The sequence below is a fragment of the Rhea pennata genome, chromosome 16 (genome assembly GCF_028389875.1).
Source record: "Rhea pennata isolate bPtePen1 chromosome 16, bPtePen1.pri, whole genome shotgun sequence".
Taxonomy (NCBI): Eukaryota; Metazoa; Chordata; class Aves; order Rheiformes; family Rheidae; genus Rhea; species Rhea pennata.
Genome location: NC_084678.1, coordinates 10,114,098 through 10,133,962, shown reverse-complemented (window position 1 = coordinate 10,133,962; position 19,865 = coordinate 10,114,098). Strand labels below are relative to the sequence as shown.

The following is a 19,865-nucleotide window of genomic DNA, read 5'->3' as shown; positions in this document are numbered from 1 at the left end:
CAGTATGGCTCTCCAGGGAGCCAGGGAACCACGTTTAGTGGGCTGCTGTGGATGAACAGTGATCCACACATTCACGCCTGTTCCCAACAGACCTATCGTTTTGACCTCTGTCACCCTTAATCTTCTATCTTTCAGCCTCACTCCTTACATTTCCAAATCTCCTCATGGCCACCGTTGTATTTATCACATTCTTGGCAAAGCTGCTTCCCTAATGCCATCCCTTGTGCTTGGGGTCCGGCTCTGTCCCCCCTCCGTCTCACTCTTAGATCCAACCCGCATGTCTGCACGGAGCTTCGTACTCTATTTCGCCCGTTAACAATCCACTGGAGAGCTCCTACGAGTGAATTACCCTCGGGGTCCGCGCTGCGGCGGGGCTGGGTTTGGCCATTCGTTCGTACGTGGCCTTTACTTAAGCGCTCGTGTCTTCAGCGGAGCTGTTCACGTGAGCGGAGGCTGCAGCTCGGGCCCTTGGGATGCAAGGTCCTTGGGGCACAGAGCCGGTCTTCGCACGCCTTGCCAATACGCCCGCGACGCGCGGTGGTAGCTGGGAAGCGAGAGCCTCGCTTTACATTCGCCGAGCTGAAGGGAGGCTGCGAGCATTGCAGCGGTGCTGCATGTGGTCCCGTTCCGGGGGGAATTAGGCCTTCTATGCAAAGATACCTCCTGCTGACTAGTGAAAAAGAAGAGAAAAAAAGGTTTGGCCATGAACACTATTAGCCTAATCATTCTTTTCTCTGATCTTGCTGTACTATATGCTTTGTATGGCTTCATCAAGGTTTTTTTGCGGACAGAATAATTGAAAACAAATTTAGCATGTCTTAGACCATGAAGTTCCCTTTCAGCTAGATCACTGGCTATGCGGTAGATAAATGTCTGTTTTTAATTTTTGGTTATGTGAGAAATTTAGACTGGTTTGATTTGTAATTTTGAATGTTAATAAAGAAAGAGGTATTTCCTCATCTCCTGGCCTATGGAGGGATTCTGGCTTTGTGTGCTTCTCCAGCAGCAAATACTCTTTATAAAAATACTACTTAGTACAAGAGAGGCTATTTTACTTCGCTGGACCCTAGCGGCCCCAGCCATGAACTAACCTCTTTGTGCCGGGTACTGTGCAATTACAGAACGAACCCCCACGTCTACCTGTATAGGCTGCAGTGTAACATAACGCAAGCGCAGTGGCTGAACGTGGGCTGAAAACAGGGCGGGAAGGGTGAGGTTCAAGGAGCAGGGAATCGACCCCAGCTGCATAAGTAACTTCAGGAGAACAAGAACATACTCTTTCTTTTCAAGACTATTGAAGAGTATTGCAGAAAGGGGGGGGGGGTTGTAGGGTGGAGATGTAGGTACTAAAAGTGAAGATCCTCCCGGGGGATGAGGCAGAATGGCAGGAAACTCAACGCTCTGAGTGTCTGAGAACCTGATACTGGTGTTTGGTGCCGGATTTGGGGAGTATGAGAATAGATGTGGATAACTGGGTAGAAAATGAGAGATGGGAGGTCAAAGGGAAGAGCTTGAAGACGAGGACAGCTAGCTTATATCTGCTATGAGGAGACAGAGGAACTGGAGAGATGTGAAGCAGGGGGTGACTCGAGCAGAGTGAGGGGTCGGGAGGATGATATTTCCCGCAGGGTTCAGAGCAGGTGTGAGCGGCTGAGACTGCCAGTGACAAAGCCAGAGAAAAGATCATTAATTTCTGAAATGTTTATACGTAGTTTAGCATTTTGGTTCTCAAAAACATATACACATTTTCTAGATACTTCCTGTTTGGAGGGAAAAAAATATTTTTTACTGCAGTTGAAGTAGGAATCACAAGCTGAGCTGGGGCAAAACCTTTTTAGTGAATGTTAGGTGGGACGTAAACTAGATATGTGTTTACAAGCTGGACAGCACATAGGGCCTGGCCAAAAGCCTACTGAAATTAATGGGCATTTTACATTAGCTTTGTTAAGCTCTTCTGCAGGTCCATGCAGATGCATAACATCAAAGTGTATGGGCATACAGCGTATGCACCATAACATCAAAGCGTACGGAGGTATAGTGCATACCGAGCGGCGATGGCAGAAGGACACTTCCCTCGCTCCTCGCTGCGTTTCCCGCTGGCCAGGGCAGGGAGCACTGCCCCAGGCTGCAGGTGCCGGGAGGTGACTCCTGCAGCTTCACAACTTCACCCACCCAATAGGGAAGGGTCTTCTGAAACTTACTTTGGAATCGGTTGCAGCAAATTAAACAAATATATTTAAAAACTTACCTTTCTAGGAGTTTTGTCAATCCATTTTGGAGACAGCTGACAAATTTCTGGTAATGGAGAGTTTAAGTCTGGAATTTTTTTCTTCTTAATGTGTTTAATATTATAACCGTTAATAATGTTTTCATTAGCTACTTTCCATGTGTACCATGGACTCCAGAAAATACTGTTAAAAGGAAATCTGTCTCTGAGAGCAGAAAAGAGGCTGGTTTTAGTACTATACATATCTCTATATATGTCTACACATCTATATATATGTTTTTAGAACTTTTTGGTTTCTTGATATGAGGGTGTTGCAAGGCCTATGTATGATAATAGATTTTTAATTTCTTGCCAGCTTCATGGCTACATGGAGAACAAACCCTTGGGTCTTCAGATCTTCATTGGGACAGCAGACGAACGGATACTTAAACCTCATGCATTCTATCAAGTCCATCGCATTACGGGAAAAACTGTCACCACCACCAGCTATGAAAAAATCATTGGCAACACCAAAGTTTTAGAGATCCCATTGGAACCCAAAAACAACATGAAAGCAACGTAAGCATTTTTTTTATTATTATTAGCAAAGTTGAGGAGGATTAAATTGGCATGTGAAGTTCCTCCTACGGAAAGGACTCACTTAAATGAATAAAGATGTTTGCTCTAGAGGGACTTCCCATTCCAATTCATTGGGATGATATATGAATTTTAGACCATTTTTGTAAAAATAAGAGCAGAGTAACTGGGTTAAAGCTGCTTAAAGAGTTGCCACTCATTGGCTGACACCACATATTTTTTCTTATTTACACTGATTGCTGTAGTGACTGTATTGTAATTATCTGTCATATTCAAAGTCAGAATGGTTTTGTAGAGAGATGAGACTTGAATCTGCAGCCTTTATGCTGCAGTGATACAATGGGAAAAGGTGCAAGAGCAACAAGGACAAGCAGGCAGTGGAAGAAAGGTGTGCGTTTTAGGACAAATGTTTTAGGACATTTAATGGAATAGAGCACTTCTGAACTCAGCCAAGTTGCTCTGCTCATGAAATCACAGTATCTCCCACTGTAATATATCAACAGAAAAGCAAGTGCTGGTACATCTTTTCTGTATTTTTTCTTCTAGCTTTATGGAGGCAGAGGGATGAAGTGGGCACCAGTCTGAAACTTCAGACTTGAATGTGTTCCAGACAGTGTCAGAGTGATTGCTCTGTAGAGGGAAGAGCTATACTTCTGTCCTTCAGAGGATACTGAAAAAATTGGCAGAGCTGCTATGTTTCTAAGCCCCTTACTTCATCACAAAATCCACATTCTTTCTTTATATATCTTTTCAGAATAAATACCTCACTTCTCCCTTTCCTTCAAGCTTTTACTTCCCCCTGCACCCGAGGAAATAAATAATAGTCCACATCTCAAACTTAAGCAGCCAAGCACTAAATGGAACATAAGTATCTGTTCCTAATGAGTAACCCTAGAATAATAAACCTCTGCACATGTACAGTGGCAAGGAACAACGTGGGTGTAGGAAACATTGGGGTTTACGCCTCTTAAGAAGTGATTTTAATTCTTATCATTGAAGGAAAAATAGTGTATATATCAAAACAGGAGCTGGTAGCATCCATTTAGTAACAGTTCTTGTTGCACCTCCTGTGGAGTACTCTTGTGAAGATTAACTGGTCAGGTTTATACACACGCTGGTGTAAGCAATCCTAATCGTTTCCCAGCCCCATCCTCCTGCCTGCAGCCTCCCTTTGCGCAGGCGCAGGGACGTGGCGGGGGGGGAGCAGCAAACCACTCGCTTTGCTTTGCTGCCAGGCTGTTGCCTCGGCTGGGAACCGGGCCCCCCTCCCCGAGGGCCTTGCAGGATGATGTGGTAACCTGAGCCGGGACCGGAGAGCGCAGCTTGAGCAGTAGCCCCTTGTCTGAACGGAGGGAGCGTTTGGGTTCCTGCTTTGGAACTGAATTCAGTGCTCGCCCGTACAAACCGTGAGCAGAACGTGCTCGGACGGCGCGTGCGCTTCGGTAGCTCGGCTGCGGAGCTTCCCCGCCGAGCTCAGCTAATTTGCCTGCGCGTTGGCAATAGCTGCTCTGCGACCTCTGGGCGCTAAAGCTGTTTGGAGAGCTGCCGGCGGAGGCTTTCGTGCCTCACAGCTCTCCGACGACGCAGGCTCCGTGCGTTCCTGTTCAGTGCGCGCTTCTTGTCCGGGTTTACCGGCCCTGTCCCGACACGCTTCTTGTCCGGGTTTACCGGCCCTGTCCCGATGCACCACAGCGCTGGGGTGGGTGCTGCTGTGGGCACACTGGTGTGCAGCATGAGGGGGAAATAAGACTCAGAGGGTTATAACATTTGGAGGGGTCCCCAGCCTAAAAGCCACCTAACCCTAACTCTGGCCCTAACCGTCGGCTGGGAGAGGCCTGGGACACACTGCGCCTCCAGGCCAAGGGCCGTTTGGAGGAGAGGTCCAGCAGCAGGCCTCGCTTCCCTGGGGCCTCCTTTGCTGAGCCCTAGTGCGCGTTTGGGGTTTCTTGCTCTGTGACCTGCTCAGACGGCATTATCGAGATCCTGAAGGGAACGAGACTCTGGAGCATCTCTTAACCAAATTTAATTCTTAGGAAAATCAATCCTAGGGAAATTTAATCTTCTTGACTATCTCTGTGTAACAGTTGATTGGCGAGCAGGGTTGTTAAGCTGTGCCTGTTCTAAGTGGCTTGTGTGCTTGGCAGCATTGACTGTGCGGGGATTTTGAAGCTGAGGAACGCGGACATCGAGCTGCGTAAGGGAGAGACAGACATCGGCCGGAAGAACACCCGTGTTCGGCTCGTCTTCCGCGTGCACATCCCAGAGTCCAATGGCAGAATCATTTCCCTGCAAGCAGCATCTAACCCCATCGAGTGCTGTAAGTATCCTCTGAGATTCGCTTGTGCTGCCTCTTGCAGAAATAATCTTCCTGCCTGGTGCTCCAGCTAGTATGGAGGGAAAAAAAACTTACATCCACACAGCGGTCAAATAAGCAAAACACAAGATGCTGCGCGGTTGTGGCACGCTGTCACTGGCTGGCTCGGTGTGACCATGCAACTCTAACTTCTACGAGCTGCTTTTCCTGGCACTGGCAGTTCCACTGAGGTCTATGGGCTCTTCAGTCAAACAGGGATGGCCCAAAGGTTTGAGCGAAGGTGGGTCAGAGACCTTGTCATGTGGCAGAGGCTGGCTGCCAGATGTGTGCTCTGGGCAGGAGAAGTAAGCTTCAGTAGAAGGTGGGCTCCTTCGAGCATGCTTGGAGGACAGCAAGGCATTTCAGAGGCTTTGAAAATGTTTATTAGTTTGTTGCTGCTGGATCCTTGTGGCTAGAAGGTCTTTTGTGGGTGTGCTAGAGTCAGTGTGGGCGTGCGTATACAGGCGTACATTCTGTGTGAGCGCGATATTCTGTCTACCTTCCAGACAGTGATGTTATTTTTAGGAGCAGTGCAAGAAGAAGTTGTTATCCACAAGCCTACAGATGTTAGGATGCTTGAAATTCAAACCTGGACCGGATCCCAGCGCAGTGGCCAATCCTTCTTTTTTAAGGAGTGACCACCATCCTCTGATCTGAGCTGTGGCGGGAACAGAGATGAAATGGAGAAGAGGTTTGATTTTGAGGCTAAGGCTCATCTTGGTTATTGTTTTCAAGATAACAGCTCACAGGGGTGTGCAGCTAAAGAAGCTGCAGCTGAACCAGGGAAAGCCCCAGTTATTCTGGTATTTCCCTGAGGGACAGAAGAAAGCTTGCAGTTTTGATTCCTGGAGCAAATCCTACAAGTGTGTAAACTGAGAAACCTGCACCTCCCACTCATTTTAACATACTGGACCCTGAGAAAGATAGGCCTCCAGCAAAGTGCCCCCAAAGTCACAGTCATTTCTGGAAGGGCTTCACCCACTTTTCTGGTTTATGTGCATCCTGTGATGCTTTTTGTTGGTAAATGGTGCCTTTTCAGTGGTCTGGGGATTTCACAAATACAAAATGAACAGTTTTCCTCTCCCTCTACTGAATGACTCATCGCATTTAGCAGAACTTGACTTGCCATGTGTCATGTGAAGAAAGTCATTGAAGAGCTTCCCATGTGCGAGCTTTATTTATTGAGAGGCAGGCTCTGCTTTAGTCAACTGCTTATTAGTTACAATAAGAGAGGAGCCAATTTTGGATGGGAAGTCAAGAGAAAACATGACTAGTGAATTATTGATGATGGCTTTGAAAAGAACAGTAGAAATGAATAAACAAGGCAAGACTAGGGAAAGGATGATGGACAGGTATGATCCCATGGAAACTTTTGTGAGAAGATACCAACTATCTAAGTGTTTTACCAGCTGTACGAAAACTCCTGGCACCATGAGGGAGAAAGGAGAATAGGGGGAGTAGCTACCACCTTTCTCCATAGGAAACAGTTATGGTCCTTTATGGAACCAGATGGTTGAAACAATAGTATCCTCCACCCCAACAGGCACATGTCCCAGCTCAAACAAAGGCCCATTTACTAAAGGAAACGTTTGGTAAACTGCAACTTCTGTGGATAGAAAAGGAATCCCAGCAAAGGATCACCAGCTTCCCCGCAATTGCTTTTTCTAGTGAAAACAGCCTCTTCCTGCCTGAAATTTGGAGCTATTTGGGTGGTGAAACTACGAGGGGAACTCTTACATTCACTGTACAGAAAAATAGATAAGCTCAGGGCAAAGGGTGATGGTTCTCTGGTTATGCAGTGAGCCCCACAGCTCATGCCCCGGTTGTTTGAGCTCTCCTCCTGGAAGAGCAATTCACTCTTTCAGAAAGAGTTAGCCAGGCATTTCTAAGGATCTTTCAAGACTGCACATTATGTTTATGCTCATCATCAAAGAGAGTTCAAGCAGAAATCTGGTCACAGTTTATAGAGTAGACCTCATTTTCCAAATTGCACATGCACATCTAATTTGCTTGTGCAATGACTGCTATTTGCAATAGTTTCTTTAAGATGGCTGAGCATTTATTCTGAGGATATGTTTGCTTTGGTGGATGTTAGAGGCATAAAAAGCCACGAGTGGAGGTACTGGTTTAAGTGGCTTATTTATAAGATTATTAGAAATAAATTGAAAATATTAAAATGTTGTCTGCGTAGCAGACAATAAAGTTCCTGGGAGAAAAAAATGCATTTTTTCAGCAAGAAAAAATTAAAGTTTTATCTTTTGGAAAGTGGATATGTTGGTAATCTTGGAGGGATATGTTAAGGACTATCCTTTACTGAATTCATGGAGGTAGAATATAAAGTAATCCAGAGAAATAAGCCTATTCTATTTGGAATGTGTGTTACGTATTTAGCAATGCTTATACATTTTAGTACCGCTTTCTCATCTTAGCAAAGTTCTGGTTAATAACATCAGTTGATTCAGCGAGCATTGGAAATTCAAGATAAATCACACTATAGATGATAAATCTAAGTTTATCCAGGACAGTCTGCATATTTCAGAGCACATAGTTTCCTATTAACTCAGAGAAGTTGAAATCACCTGGCTAGCCCCGATATTGCAGAAGGGGACAGACCGTGAGGTCTTTTCCTTGGGTCCCACCTCCCTGCACCATCAGAGTGCTCTTTTTTCCTTTGTTTGCTTTTCATCTCTTTTTGACACGGCCACTTGAGAACCCTTGTCCCTGAGGAACTCATCTGTAAGATCTCTCCTGTTTAGTAGATGTTAATAACATCCATAGGCAGAGTCAGTAGCAGCTTTAAGATAACGGGCCATTTACCCTAGCCCAGGGGGTCCCCCAGGAGCAACCCTGCCGTTGCTACCAACAGACTGCGTGAGCGCTCTCCCCAGCAGAAGCTGATCCCGGTTAAGAGCTCCCACTGGTGTCAGCAGATCATTAGCTTCAATGAAGCAAGACCTGCAAAGTATCTGGCTTTCAGGGAGCACTCCACTTCCACCTCATCTGTGTCAAGTGCAGCCCTTGACAGCTTTTAGGAGGCAATTTCACAGGTTCAAAGAATCATCCAGAGCAAGTTCCTCCCCAGGCAGCTGCGTGGAGGGACAAAGGAGGTGATATGTTATTGAAGGATCAGTTATGCCTCAAAACGGACCTCGTATCCGGACGTGCCTGCGCATTCAGCAGTGAGCAGGTCTTTCCTCCTTCTGCCGGCTGATTCATTCTGAAGCCGCTGAGGAGGCAAAAGCATTTGAGAGTCCTCTGATAATTGAAGTGTGGCTGAAGTGTCCGTAAGGGTATCATTTAGGGGTAAAAAGCCACTGTCTTGTGGCTGTGGCTCTGGAAAGGTGAGGAACACCCCTTCCCGCGGGTGCTGCTCTGCGCCAAGGCCCTGCAATGGCAGTGCACCCGGCGGGTGCCGCGCTGGGTATCCCTGCCATCCGCAGCCGACAGGTCCGTGCAGCAGAGCCTTCCTTGGCCCAGCGCCCGCCTGCACGTCGCGCTGCGCGTGCACACCTTTGCGCACGCGCAGGGGGGTGTCCGGCGCCCTGCTGCTTCCCGGGGCAAGCTGCCCTGTGCCGTCCCACACGCCACCCCTCAGGCCGCAGCAAAATGCTGGTACCGCTCAGCAGTGCAAGGTGTAACCTTTGGGGATCTAAGATCAGTAAAGCCCTAATCTTTTAGTGTTTTCAAAATATCATTACTAGGAGAACTGAATATTTTTTCATTGCATTTCTTTGGTACCAAAACATGTTATTTTCGTCAGCATGACTGTGTGTCTGAACACAGAGCTGCTGTCACAGAGCTGGGTGAAGTCTCTGATGTAAAGGGTTACCAAGCTAACTTGCCCCTTTAAATACAACCATACTAACAACAGTCCGCTGGGTGAATTATTCTTGGGAGGTTTTGATCTTACAGAGGTAATCATTATTTTCAGACTGTTCAAACAGTTTCTGTAATATTAGTTCTATTCATTTGCTTTGATTTACCTTTTGCAATGAGCAGAAGCTCATTTCTTGGTGAGTAATTGATCACTGAGGTCACATTTCTATTCCTTGGCTGAAAGGTGGAGCTCAGGCAGACATGCAGTTTGTTTTACTCAATGATATTTGCAATCAGAAATGGCTTTATGCAAATGTCTGAGATGTGCATGTAAAGAGTGTGAGTACCATCCGTACTACATCACAGCTCTCATTCTACTGGGTCTTGGTTAATCCTTTTCAAAGTGTCTCACAGTTCTTGTGTTATATAATCCATGTTTGCTGCTACTAAGCTATGCTCACGAACCCCATAAAATGTAAATGATTGCTCTTGGCATGACAAAGAGAAGGATTTCAAAATCTTATAATAGATATTCCAAGGTGCTAAAAACAAAACAAACAAACCAAAACTTATTACTAAAGAACAGAGTGTCCATCTGAGGAATTTAAATGGTTTCTATTATTGACAGTATTTTGTTCCACTAAATTGGGTGAAATATCTTATTTCCTTTTAATCAATTTCCCTGGAAGTTTCCTTTGTTTTTCTCTCCTTCTAGTAGATTTTCCCATAAAACTAGACATTATGAGCCTGTGATATGTGACACATTAATAACTACAGAGGAAAGAGCTAGTCATTTGAAAGAATGTTGTCTTGGCAAACTCGCGTGTGTTTTTCCTCGGCTGTGAGTTGTGCTGGGCGAATACAATGGCAGGCAAGAAGAGTCCTTGCTTATCGAGATTAAAAAGCAGAAATGAATGATGTCTCTGCACGTGGGAGATATCCACTTGCAATTTTAAGCAGGGGTGTGATTATTACAAGAGTGGCATGGTTTGCAGTTACGTTTAAAAAAAATTCCCTCCCTTTCATTTCAGCTGCAAGACCATCACCCGGTTTGTCATAAAGCAACTGACACAAAACCAGATGCTTTTTCTACAGTAAAAATTTTCCCTCTCCTAAAACACAGAGTTTAAAAGTTAATTTTGACATTTGCCACTTTTAATGCACAAGCAGAAGATTTTAGTCTGGAAACTCTGAGTCAGACAGTAGGAAAGCTAGTGCCCGCCCTTTCTGCAGGCTGCAAGCCTTGGTATGAGAGTAAACTCCTGTTTACTTCTTGTCTTTGCACTGCTGCTGTTGGTAGAAGCAAGCAACCCAGCCTGTTACGCAGGCCAGGGATTTCTGAGCATGAGTTAAGCTCAGCAGATCTCCTCCGCGAGGAATTAAAGGCAAATGTTGTACGTACCCGCAGAGATGATCGACAGAGAAGTGAACCGAGGCCATGGTTTTCCTGTCATTAATCACACGCTAGTTTGGTGAGCTGGCTGCAGTTCATAGAAAGTATCATACTTATCTGACACTGCTGCCATCACTGCTTGTCACTGTGCCTTCTTGAGGACATCATACAATAAATTGTGTGCAGAGAAAGGAGGTGGAGAAAAGCCATCTCTTCTTGGTGCTTTTCTTTTGAATGGCTCTGCACAAATTGCTGGTTAAGTCTGGCTGGCAATGAATTGAGAACTGTTGTCATCTCATACTGGGTTCTTTGTAGCTTCTGGGTGTATTTAGATCACAGTTTCAAGATTTCCCATTTAACCACAAAGGTTGGAAACCTGCTTTATTTACTTGATCCTCACATAAGCCTCCCACTACCCCATACTCCTACAAGATCATCTAATCCCCCCAGTTAGAAGATCATGACTTGATGTGGTGCATTACTGGTGTCTGCCTACCTCCTAGAGCTGCTTCCTGGCCTTGGTCTCCCCCAGCTCGCTGTGTGCAGCCCCCAGCCTCTCTTTGCCTCCCCTTGCTTCCTTCCCAGCAATCTGCACACTCAGAAAGCTCAGAGCGCTTGGGCATGTGATGGATGGGATCAAAGTCTCTCAGGACATTAATACGTTGGATGAGCATTGGGCACAGGAGCTCTGCTTCTATCAACCCTGCCTCAGGCAAGCAGTCAGCCGTAAATAAACACCCGTCACAGGAAGAGGGAGATATTTACTTTGGCTCATTAAGGTTTGCACTGAGGTGGAAGAATTAATCTGACAACAAATTACGCTGTTGTTAAGGCTCTCCTGTTGCTTCTAGGTTTTTTAGCCTCAGACACCTTGCTCCACCTGCCTTTGGCAAACCTGGCAGGAGTCAGTGGCTTGAGCCAAGGGCCTTTGGGGCTTAGAGGGACAAGTAAGGAACGATGAGTCCCAGCTCAAAAGGTGGTTTACTTGGCTTGTGATGGCAGCTAGAGGGAATTAACAGTAATGCCACTTTGTCTTCACTGAATTGGAGGTGTTCCTCAGCCTTGCTCCTTGTGACCACCCAGGATAAGACCTCTCCTTGGATGTGTTCAGCTGTAGGAACTCTGGATGTGGTTTTGCAGGTGTTAGAAAGACAGTATAGAGCAGACTTCACTCCAACAGTTTTCTTTGACCCCAGCAGTGTGCAGGGAGGCTTTCAGACACCCAGAAGAATAAGGTACTGAGATACTGTGCTGATACGCAGCTGCTGCAGAGCGTCTCCGCTGTGTAAGTGGCAGTCAGATCCATGCTGTTCTGAGCAGAGTTCACAAGCCTGTTTTTCCCAAAAGACAGATCATGTTAGCATTTCTGTCTTGCCTGCATTACCCACACCAGCCCTCCTTCTTATTACACATGCAGGGAGAGCGATTGCCTAGACTGTTCCTCTCCAGGGGCTGTTAAGAGACATTTAGCTTTGGTTAAGACTCCTCATAAAACGAGTCAGTATTTGGGCAAGACAAGGCAGTACTTGGAAGCCCTCCAAGCCGAGGGAAGGAAACACGAGGCTAACGCAGGGCTCGAGCTGCTCATCTGAGTAGATGCATTACAGGAGGAACCCCGAAGGGGAGCGCTGCACGGAGCGAGAGAAAGGGGCTCTCAGGTGAAGCCGAGGTTACTTAAGGAGTACATTAGGGAACTCTGCCGAGGGAGGTAGGGAGCACAACCGAGGTTGTTACTTGGAACCTGCTAGCAGCTATGGGTACTGCTCCCCTGGGTGAGATCTGGAGCCATGATAGACCTAGCCTAGTAGCTGCCTGTCTCATAATATCACTTTATCTTCCCACAAACCCATCAGCCTCTCTGCTAGTAAAGGTCTTGACTGTAAATGTTCTCGATGGCTGTGGGCCAGTGGGGAAGCCAGCAGCACCTTCACCCTACCTTGTCATGCTCCAGCCTCCAGGCTTGTGCGTACCCTAGGCAGCATTTGGCCTGTTTGAGTAAAGATATAGGTTGGCTTAACCTTTTCCTCCACTTGCCGGCATAGGGAAGGAGATAACTTGCTCCCCACCACGAGACGTAAGCCCCTTCTGCTGCCCGCAGGCACCTTTGCGGGACCGCCGGGAGCTGCTGGGGCTGGGGCAGGTCGCAGGAGGTGGTGCGGAGCGCACAGACAGCAGCTCCCTTTCTCTCTCGCGTCGCGGTGTGCATTGTGTTTTTTGGCACCTGGCATCCATGACGTCTTGATTTGCAGACAGTCATATAAAATAGAAAAATAATGTCCCCTGTTAATAGGTTGACACACTGCTTCAGGCCAAGCGCGAGTATTTCTATAGCATTTGCTTTGCTGCCTTATGTCAGTAACTGTTGCTATTGAAAGTAAACACCCCAACTGGTTAAATCAACAGCGTTTTGTTTATTCAAAGCTCATAAACTCCGGTAGCTGTAGGTCACTTTATGAAGTGCCAACCCCTGGGGGAAGAAAAGGAATAGCGTGAAATTATTGCATGCAGTCCACCCATCATGAGCCTTAGAGGAAGGGGATTTATTGGCAATTAATATTTCTTGCAGAGGAAAATAAAGCAATCCTATTGAGGCAGCTCCACACCAAACCTTGAGCCTCCGTACTAGTGCAGATGGGGAATGGGGTGAGACCTTCTTGCCGACCTGGACAAAAAATACCGTCGTGGAAAACGAAAAGGTTTTTTTTTGTGTTGTTTTAGAAAGGGGTTTGCAAACCACCTAGTGGGAGGAGAAATGTGCAGGCAAAACTGGTCAAAGAAAACCTAGTGCTCAGGAAGCACCAGAGTTCTTCATCTATCCCCTTTTTCTGATAGCTAAAGGAAGGGAAACTGAAACACCTCCAGCTGGTATTTTTTTTCTTTTCACATCTTAAGTTTGACTGCACATAGCTGTATGTGCAGTTCCATCTGTGCAGCAGAGCTGGGTGCTGGTGGACACATCCCTGCTTCTATGGCCAATGTGTCCACTGAAGGGAGGCCCAGACTGCAAGGGCTTCACGGGATCCAGCCTTTGCTGAGCAGTAACTGTGCATGGAAAGCACACTGCACAGTTAAAAAAAGCAACATGCCAATCCTGCTGCACATTTAAAGCATATCTGGGTTTTGTACACGCTGACAGGACTCATTCCAGGTCAGGGTGAAAGCACTGGCGGAGATGCTGGCTCTGCAGGCGTTCCTGAGCCAGCCTTGCAGTGACCTGCGGGCCGGGGCAGCCACAACCTCTGTCTGCATGTCACAGGCTTCCAAGCAGCCCTGCCCAGAGCACTGACACTAGCCTGGGGGTGTCCGTAGGATTTTTGGCATTTCCTAAGAGCTGGGTGCGTGCACGCGTCCGGTGAGCGTGCTGTCCTCTCCAGCTCCCTGGTAGGTCGCGGTGTACATAAACACTGCGCTCTATGGAAGTTGGACAGAGACTTGGTCTTCAGCAGTGATTTCCAGCTTGCCCAGATCCAACTGTAATTAGGATGAGTCAGACGGTTATTTCCAGGCTAAAATTTGGCCTCCTTCATCCCGAAAAAGCCTCAAGAACCATTGATCTGGAGGAGGTCAGGTATAAAGCTCTCTCTTAGCACGCTGAAGTCTGTGGGACATGAAAGTTAATCTGGAATTTTGACAATTAGAGTCACTGTGGAAGTGAAATCTGTGGATCAAGTAGGAATAAATACTGTTCAGGGCAAAGTTTAAATGCGTTTTCTCTTGACTATTGCAGATATGTTTTTAATGATTGCTATTTACTCTTAAGCCTTTGAGCTTACAAATCTGTCTTTGTGGTAAATCCAATTATGAACTCATCAAAAATGTAAGTATTTAGGGAGAGGGATTAATCATACAGCCATGTGAAATAAATTAGCAGCTTCTGTGACAATAATCTGAATATATATATTCTTAATTGGCAGTATCTTAGCCCAGCTGTTTTAATATAGTTGATGGGAACAATGAGTCATAAGGTTATTTTCAATAATTAAAAAAAAACCCTCTGAAATGGCATAAGAGACTGATAAATGTTGAATTATTTATATTTTTTACAGGAATAAAAGCTCTGTGTCATGACTAGCAGGAGGGGCTTAACTGAGCATGTCTTCACTGGAAAAATTGTTCTCTTCTACGGAGACCTGTCCGAAACATTAATGCTTGTGGTTTTCCCACCAAATACTCTAGCCTTGACATTTTTTCTTGAGTGACAGAACTTGTGCAGCACTCACTGAGGCCAAGAGCCGTTGTATCTTAGGCTTTCTAAAGGATGCACAGCAGTAAAAGGGTGCCTGGATGGACTTGCAGAAAGCGCGGCTTTGCTTCCACACGAGAGGAGGCCCAGCACTGAACCTATAGGAAACGTTTCCTTATTTTTGGCTCAGCAGTGAACGATGTTCAGTGAAGGGAAGACACAACTGCTCAGGGTCTCTTGGGAGCAAGCTCTTTTTCAGAGAAAGTTAAAATCCAGCCAAGACAGCTGTTAAATAGATGAACGGCATCCTCTAGAGGCCTTTGCAGTTGGGTGGATGAATCTGGAGGAGTTTGAGTGCAGGTCATGAACTTGCAGCTCACCAGACCCAAATTGCTGCCCACCTGGTCTGGTCACAGGGAAGCTCATGATGTTTTCCAGCTGTCTGTGTGCTAGGGAAGAATTCTTGCATCTTCGTGTTTTTCGGTTCCTGCTGCTTGTTAGCAAACTGTTGAAATAGGATTGTGGGGAGGGTGACCACAACTCTCTGAGCTTTTCTGATCAAACAGAGATCAATGGAATCTTTCAATGGGATGAGAGGGAAGTAGGTGGAGAGATGGTGTTACCCTTTTATTTTTCTGGCTGCAGAAATGAAGAATAATTCATGAAAGTCGCACTCCCAGTCTGTGGCCAAGAACAGTGGAGACCTTGGAAATCCTTGGTCTCATACGTGCCCGTCTAAGGTCTACCCCACCCAGGGCGTAACCAGAAATACAACTTCCTTCCAGCTCTCTCTGCATTTTTCTTTGTTTTTTATAACCAAATTCAGTCTGTAACATAGGGATCTCTTTCTTGAATATTTAAGCTGAGGCAAAAAATCCTTGCAAAATGCCACGGCAGTGGCAGACCCTGGCGTGGCTCTCTCCTGCTCACCAGGCTCTGGGTTGCAAACACCAATGTGTGATTGCCCTTCTTGCTGTGTGTGCCACATACCCCGTGTGCACAAGAAGACTGCATTGTTGTTGGCACACAGACCATTCCAAGCCCCAAATATACTGCCTGTTCTGTAGGAAGCGGTGGGGTCTTGTAGAAGGGTTTTATTTATTTATTTATCTTCTGAAGGAATTCAGCATTATTGAGTGGAATCCTCTCTGCAGGTGGAATTTTTAAGCTCCAGGACTGTAGTGTGCCTGCACTTGAAAAGTTGGCCATTTATTTGGAAACAGAGATGGGCAAGTTCCAGCTCATTCATCCAAGCTGTCCTTTCTCAAGGACAAGGAGTAAGGCCAGCACAGCTGAAACACTGCAGCCAGCTCCTGAATGTTTCCAAATAAAATGCCTTGAGTAAGTTTATTTTTCCCTTTCAAACCTAAATTTAGCACCCTGGAGAAGCTGCTTTGGCAGTCAGCGGATGGTAACGATGACAAGATCAATCTGTGGATAGTTCTGGGAAGATTTGGAAAGTCCTGGTAAAGCATAGTTGATTTCATTCATGTCTGCATTTTGTCCACAGCCCAAAGATCTGCTCATGAACTTCCAATGGTTGAAAGACAAGATATTGATAGCTGCCTTGTTTATGGAGGACAACAGATGATCCTGACTGGACAAAATTTCACAGCAGAGTCCAAGGTGGTGTTCACGGAGAAAACTTCAGGTAAGGCAGTTTTCTCCAACTTTCCCTAATGTGAAGGCAAATGGGTAGTCCTGTTTTGTCTCATGGTCTCATCCTAAGAGTATTTGTGCTCATGAGTAACTCTACTCAAGTGAGCAGCACCATTCAAGTTCATTGAAGCAAAACCAAATTTCTTGAGGTAACCATGTAAGAAAAAATAGCCCTAGGAGCAAACATCTGCATTATTAGTCTTTAATTTTTCAGGCAGTGTTGAATAGTAAATCAAAGCCATGTCATGGGGAAGGCTTGTAAGAATGCAGGCATTGAGAACTGGCAGAAACAGGAAACATTATCAAAGAAATGGGATGGCTGTTACAAGTTCCCCTGCACTAGTTTTGATCTCCTGGTTACTGAACGCTACTGTAGAAATCATAATTGAAATGAACATTTTTCATTGCAAATGAACTACAAACAAAGGTTGAAATTTCCACTCTTAAAAGTCTTTGGGGCAGGAAATGTGCATAATGCGTATTTTTGTGTCAAAATAAAATTGTCTTCATACTGAGCTGGAAGAATACATCATTTCATCTTCCACATTGCTTCAGATATTTTTACATTGATAGTTTCCACATTACTTCTTAGAAAGAATAGTTTTAAGCATAAACAAGACCAAGTATTTCCCCATAGTTTGAAGGGAAGCAGTGCCTCCATGGGCAAATGAAATTCAGGGATTTGAACCATGCTGAGGTTAAATGGAAAATAATCCAAGATGTCACAGAAAGTACACAAAAATCTATTTTACTGACTGGGAGCCTGCTTATTTAAGGCTTCTTTCTCTTCCATTTTGATTATCTCTTGGCAGCCGCTGAGCTCTTTGAAAGATTTGTCCCTAACTTCACCACATGTGTTTGAAACATATCATCAGAATTTGCACGTAGCATTTGTATTCGCAAGCCTCACCTTTGTGCTTGCTGAATATTCATTGCTTTCAAACACGCAGCTTTGCATCTCCCCAGCATTGCCATTGCAGGTAATTGCACCCGTTGTAATCAAGTGGAGATCTAAGCCTATGGCTCCGTGTACAGGTGTCCTGCTATCCGAGTGGGCAGTTCCGTGCTTTCCTTGTATAATCATAATACACAGGTCCCAAAGGAGTTCTCCAGTGAGCAATCCACAAAAGGAAGGATCAGACTGTAGCAAAAATTTCAAATTCAATTCAGTTCAGAGTCCCTTGTCACCGCACAATACCATTTTTTTTCAGTATAGCTGCTTGTTTTAAAAAATATTTTACCAGAGTTTTCAGATAATCTTACTAACTCTTGAACAACTGCAGAAGGAGAATGAGTGGCAGATTGTAGATTATCTATTTTCTCTTTACATCTTCTCTATTTATTTGCTCAACTTGTGCAGACCGAGCTCGAGATGGTCCCAAGCCCTGACTGTATTGCAGAAATATAAATAATAGAATAAGGAATGGTCGCTGGGCTTTATGTAGTTGCCTCACCTCACCTTTAATGCCTTTACTGAACTTTTTATTGTGCTTTCGTAATGGTGTGCCATAATAAACATCACCTGATTTCTAACTCTAAGATTTCCTGGCCCCAGAAAACGTGCTTAGTGTGGTCTAATGGTTAAAGCGGGTAGCAGAAATCCAGGGTTTGTTTTTTACAGGAGAAAACGCAAACAACTGCACTCTGCTGTAATTAGTTACCTGTTTTCTCAGTGCTGTTACTCATTTCTTTTCTAGTATCATATGCATGCAGGCATTTCATCTCACCTCACTAAACAGTATGTGTATTTCACTGAATTCTCTAAGCCTTTTGCAAGAGGATATTTGTTTCTTTATAAATGGTCTGGACTTGTTTAACTTACCCTTCCATTAGGCTTGACTTTTTTATATTCTAAATAATGTGCTCTGGAAGGATAATGATGATGTCCAGGGATCAAGAAAGCACCGTGCAAACATGAAAGGCCAGATTCTGCCACCCTTCACTCCTCAGGATTTCAGCAAGGCAAAGGACTGTGCAGTGCAGAAGAGCAGCAGCCTCTTTGACTGAAACTGCACAGTCCCTTTGTGCAGCTGTGAAAACAAGTTGCTTTTAGGTTTTCTGTCAGTAAACCAAGACAGGGAAGCAGAACTGATCTGTCCGGTAGTTGCAAGAAGGGATTTGAGAAATTTTAACCCTTGAGTGAATAGCATGTGCATGATTTATAGGGTCTTGCCTTTGGCAAAAAATAACAGTAGAGCCAATAATTTCTGCGTATGGGCATCAGCTGGTGCAATGGGAAGACGGCATGCCAGAGGTCCCAGTTTTGCCACAGACTGCCAGAAAGCTGTGCAGTTTTACAGCCTTGGGGCTGCTGAATGGTGAAGGTTGAGCTGAGCGCTCGGTCCAAGCCCTTTTCTTGGCATCCTGCATTTCCTTGCAAGGCTGTGTGTTAATTCCTTCCCCACCACACTGCTGCTGCTCTGCCGATGTCAGCGAGCTGGGCCGAAGGTGCTTGGGAACGTGCTTGGCGGCCTGTGATGATACCTGCCCTGGGAAGGCTTTGCAGTACCAGAAGTGAGGAGGTAGCTCTTAATGCCATTTCGAGGAAACGTCTGAAACGCCCAGCCCCTATTCCCACATGAGAGCAGAGAAGCCCCTAGCTGGGATAGATGTTGGAAAGTAAAAAGAACAACATTTTTCGTACTATATCGAAAGCTTTTCTTCACTGCTGGAGAAACTGCTTTTTTTTTTCTTTTTCTTTTCTCTTTTTTTTTCACCTCCTGGTAGCCAAGAGGTGCCTGATCCAGGACTTCCGCGCTGGAGTCCCACATCCTGCGCAATTGCCCCCGCTGCCCCTCGGCCTCTGCCGACCGTCTGTCTTGGTCAGCAGGATGCTGAATAACTGATGAGCAGAGGGAGTACGTAGCGGGTTGGAGGCCCACGTTCAGCTCCTTGGTCTGAATCAGAAGCTTGCGTACAGTTTTGTGGTTTGCAGCGTGTCATCTGTGGGGCTCTCCTCTGCGCTGAGGGCTAGCGAGCTCTCTGCGTAGCCACGCTCTGTTTTGCAGTGCAGCGATCCCTCTTACAGACGTTGCACTGAAGGGCTTTTAAGGTGAAGATTGCTTTCTTTAATAGCACACAGGAATACCTTAAGGTGAGGGAGGTGAAAGAACTGGCCTAGGTGTGCAGATCACGTAAAGTCTGACCTGACCCTGACTGACTGCAGTAGACTGGGAGTTAAAGCTTTGTGCTTGGGTCATCAGAGATTGATGAGTGTCCCAACCTGCTTGAAAATCTCCTCATTTTCTCTTACGCACCTGTGACCTTCAGCTTCCTTTCTAATAAACAGTAGAAAATTGAAATGATCATTTCTGTGGCCATGCCTAATCACTGTTGCGTTAGGCTGCACGGACATAGAACAAAAAAGGGCATGTTTTGTAGCCTGGATTATTATTATTGTATTATTATTAGAAATGTTGCCGGGGGCAGGTGGAGGTGCCTGCTGCATTCGCCTGCAAGTGCTCGCTCGCTGCAGCTGGGGCTTGCACGGCGCCTTGCACAAAGCACTGATAAGCTGCTCTGAAGCAACTGAAGCCGCAATAAACAGCGTGGTGGGCGGATGGCACTGTGCGCGGTGACCCTGTCGTCGGTGCAGCCTCTTCCAGAATCACAAGCTTGCACCTTGGTGAAGGCAGGAAGATGCCCCAGCTCTCAGGGG

General features: G+C 45.8%; 1 protein-coding gene across 2 annotated transcripts in view; it reads left to right on the top strand.

Moving 5' to 3' along the window:
* The window catches only part of NFATC2 (nuclear factor of activated T cells 2), a 97,177-nt gene that overhangs the window by 32,461 nt on the left and 44,851 nt on the right, over positions 1 to 19,865 (top strand). For both annotated transcript variants that reach the window (XM_062589282.1, XM_062589281.1), the window contains exons 4-6: positions 2,583 to 2,785; positions 4,948 to 5,120; positions 16,059 to 16,199. In XM_062589282.1, the coding sequence (XP_062445266.1) occupies positions 2,583 to 2,785; positions 4,948 to 5,120; positions 16,059 to 16,199 (517 nt within the window). The remainder of the gene's footprint in view (positions 1 to 2,582; positions 2,786 to 4,947; positions 5,121 to 16,058; positions 16,200 to 19,865) is intronic.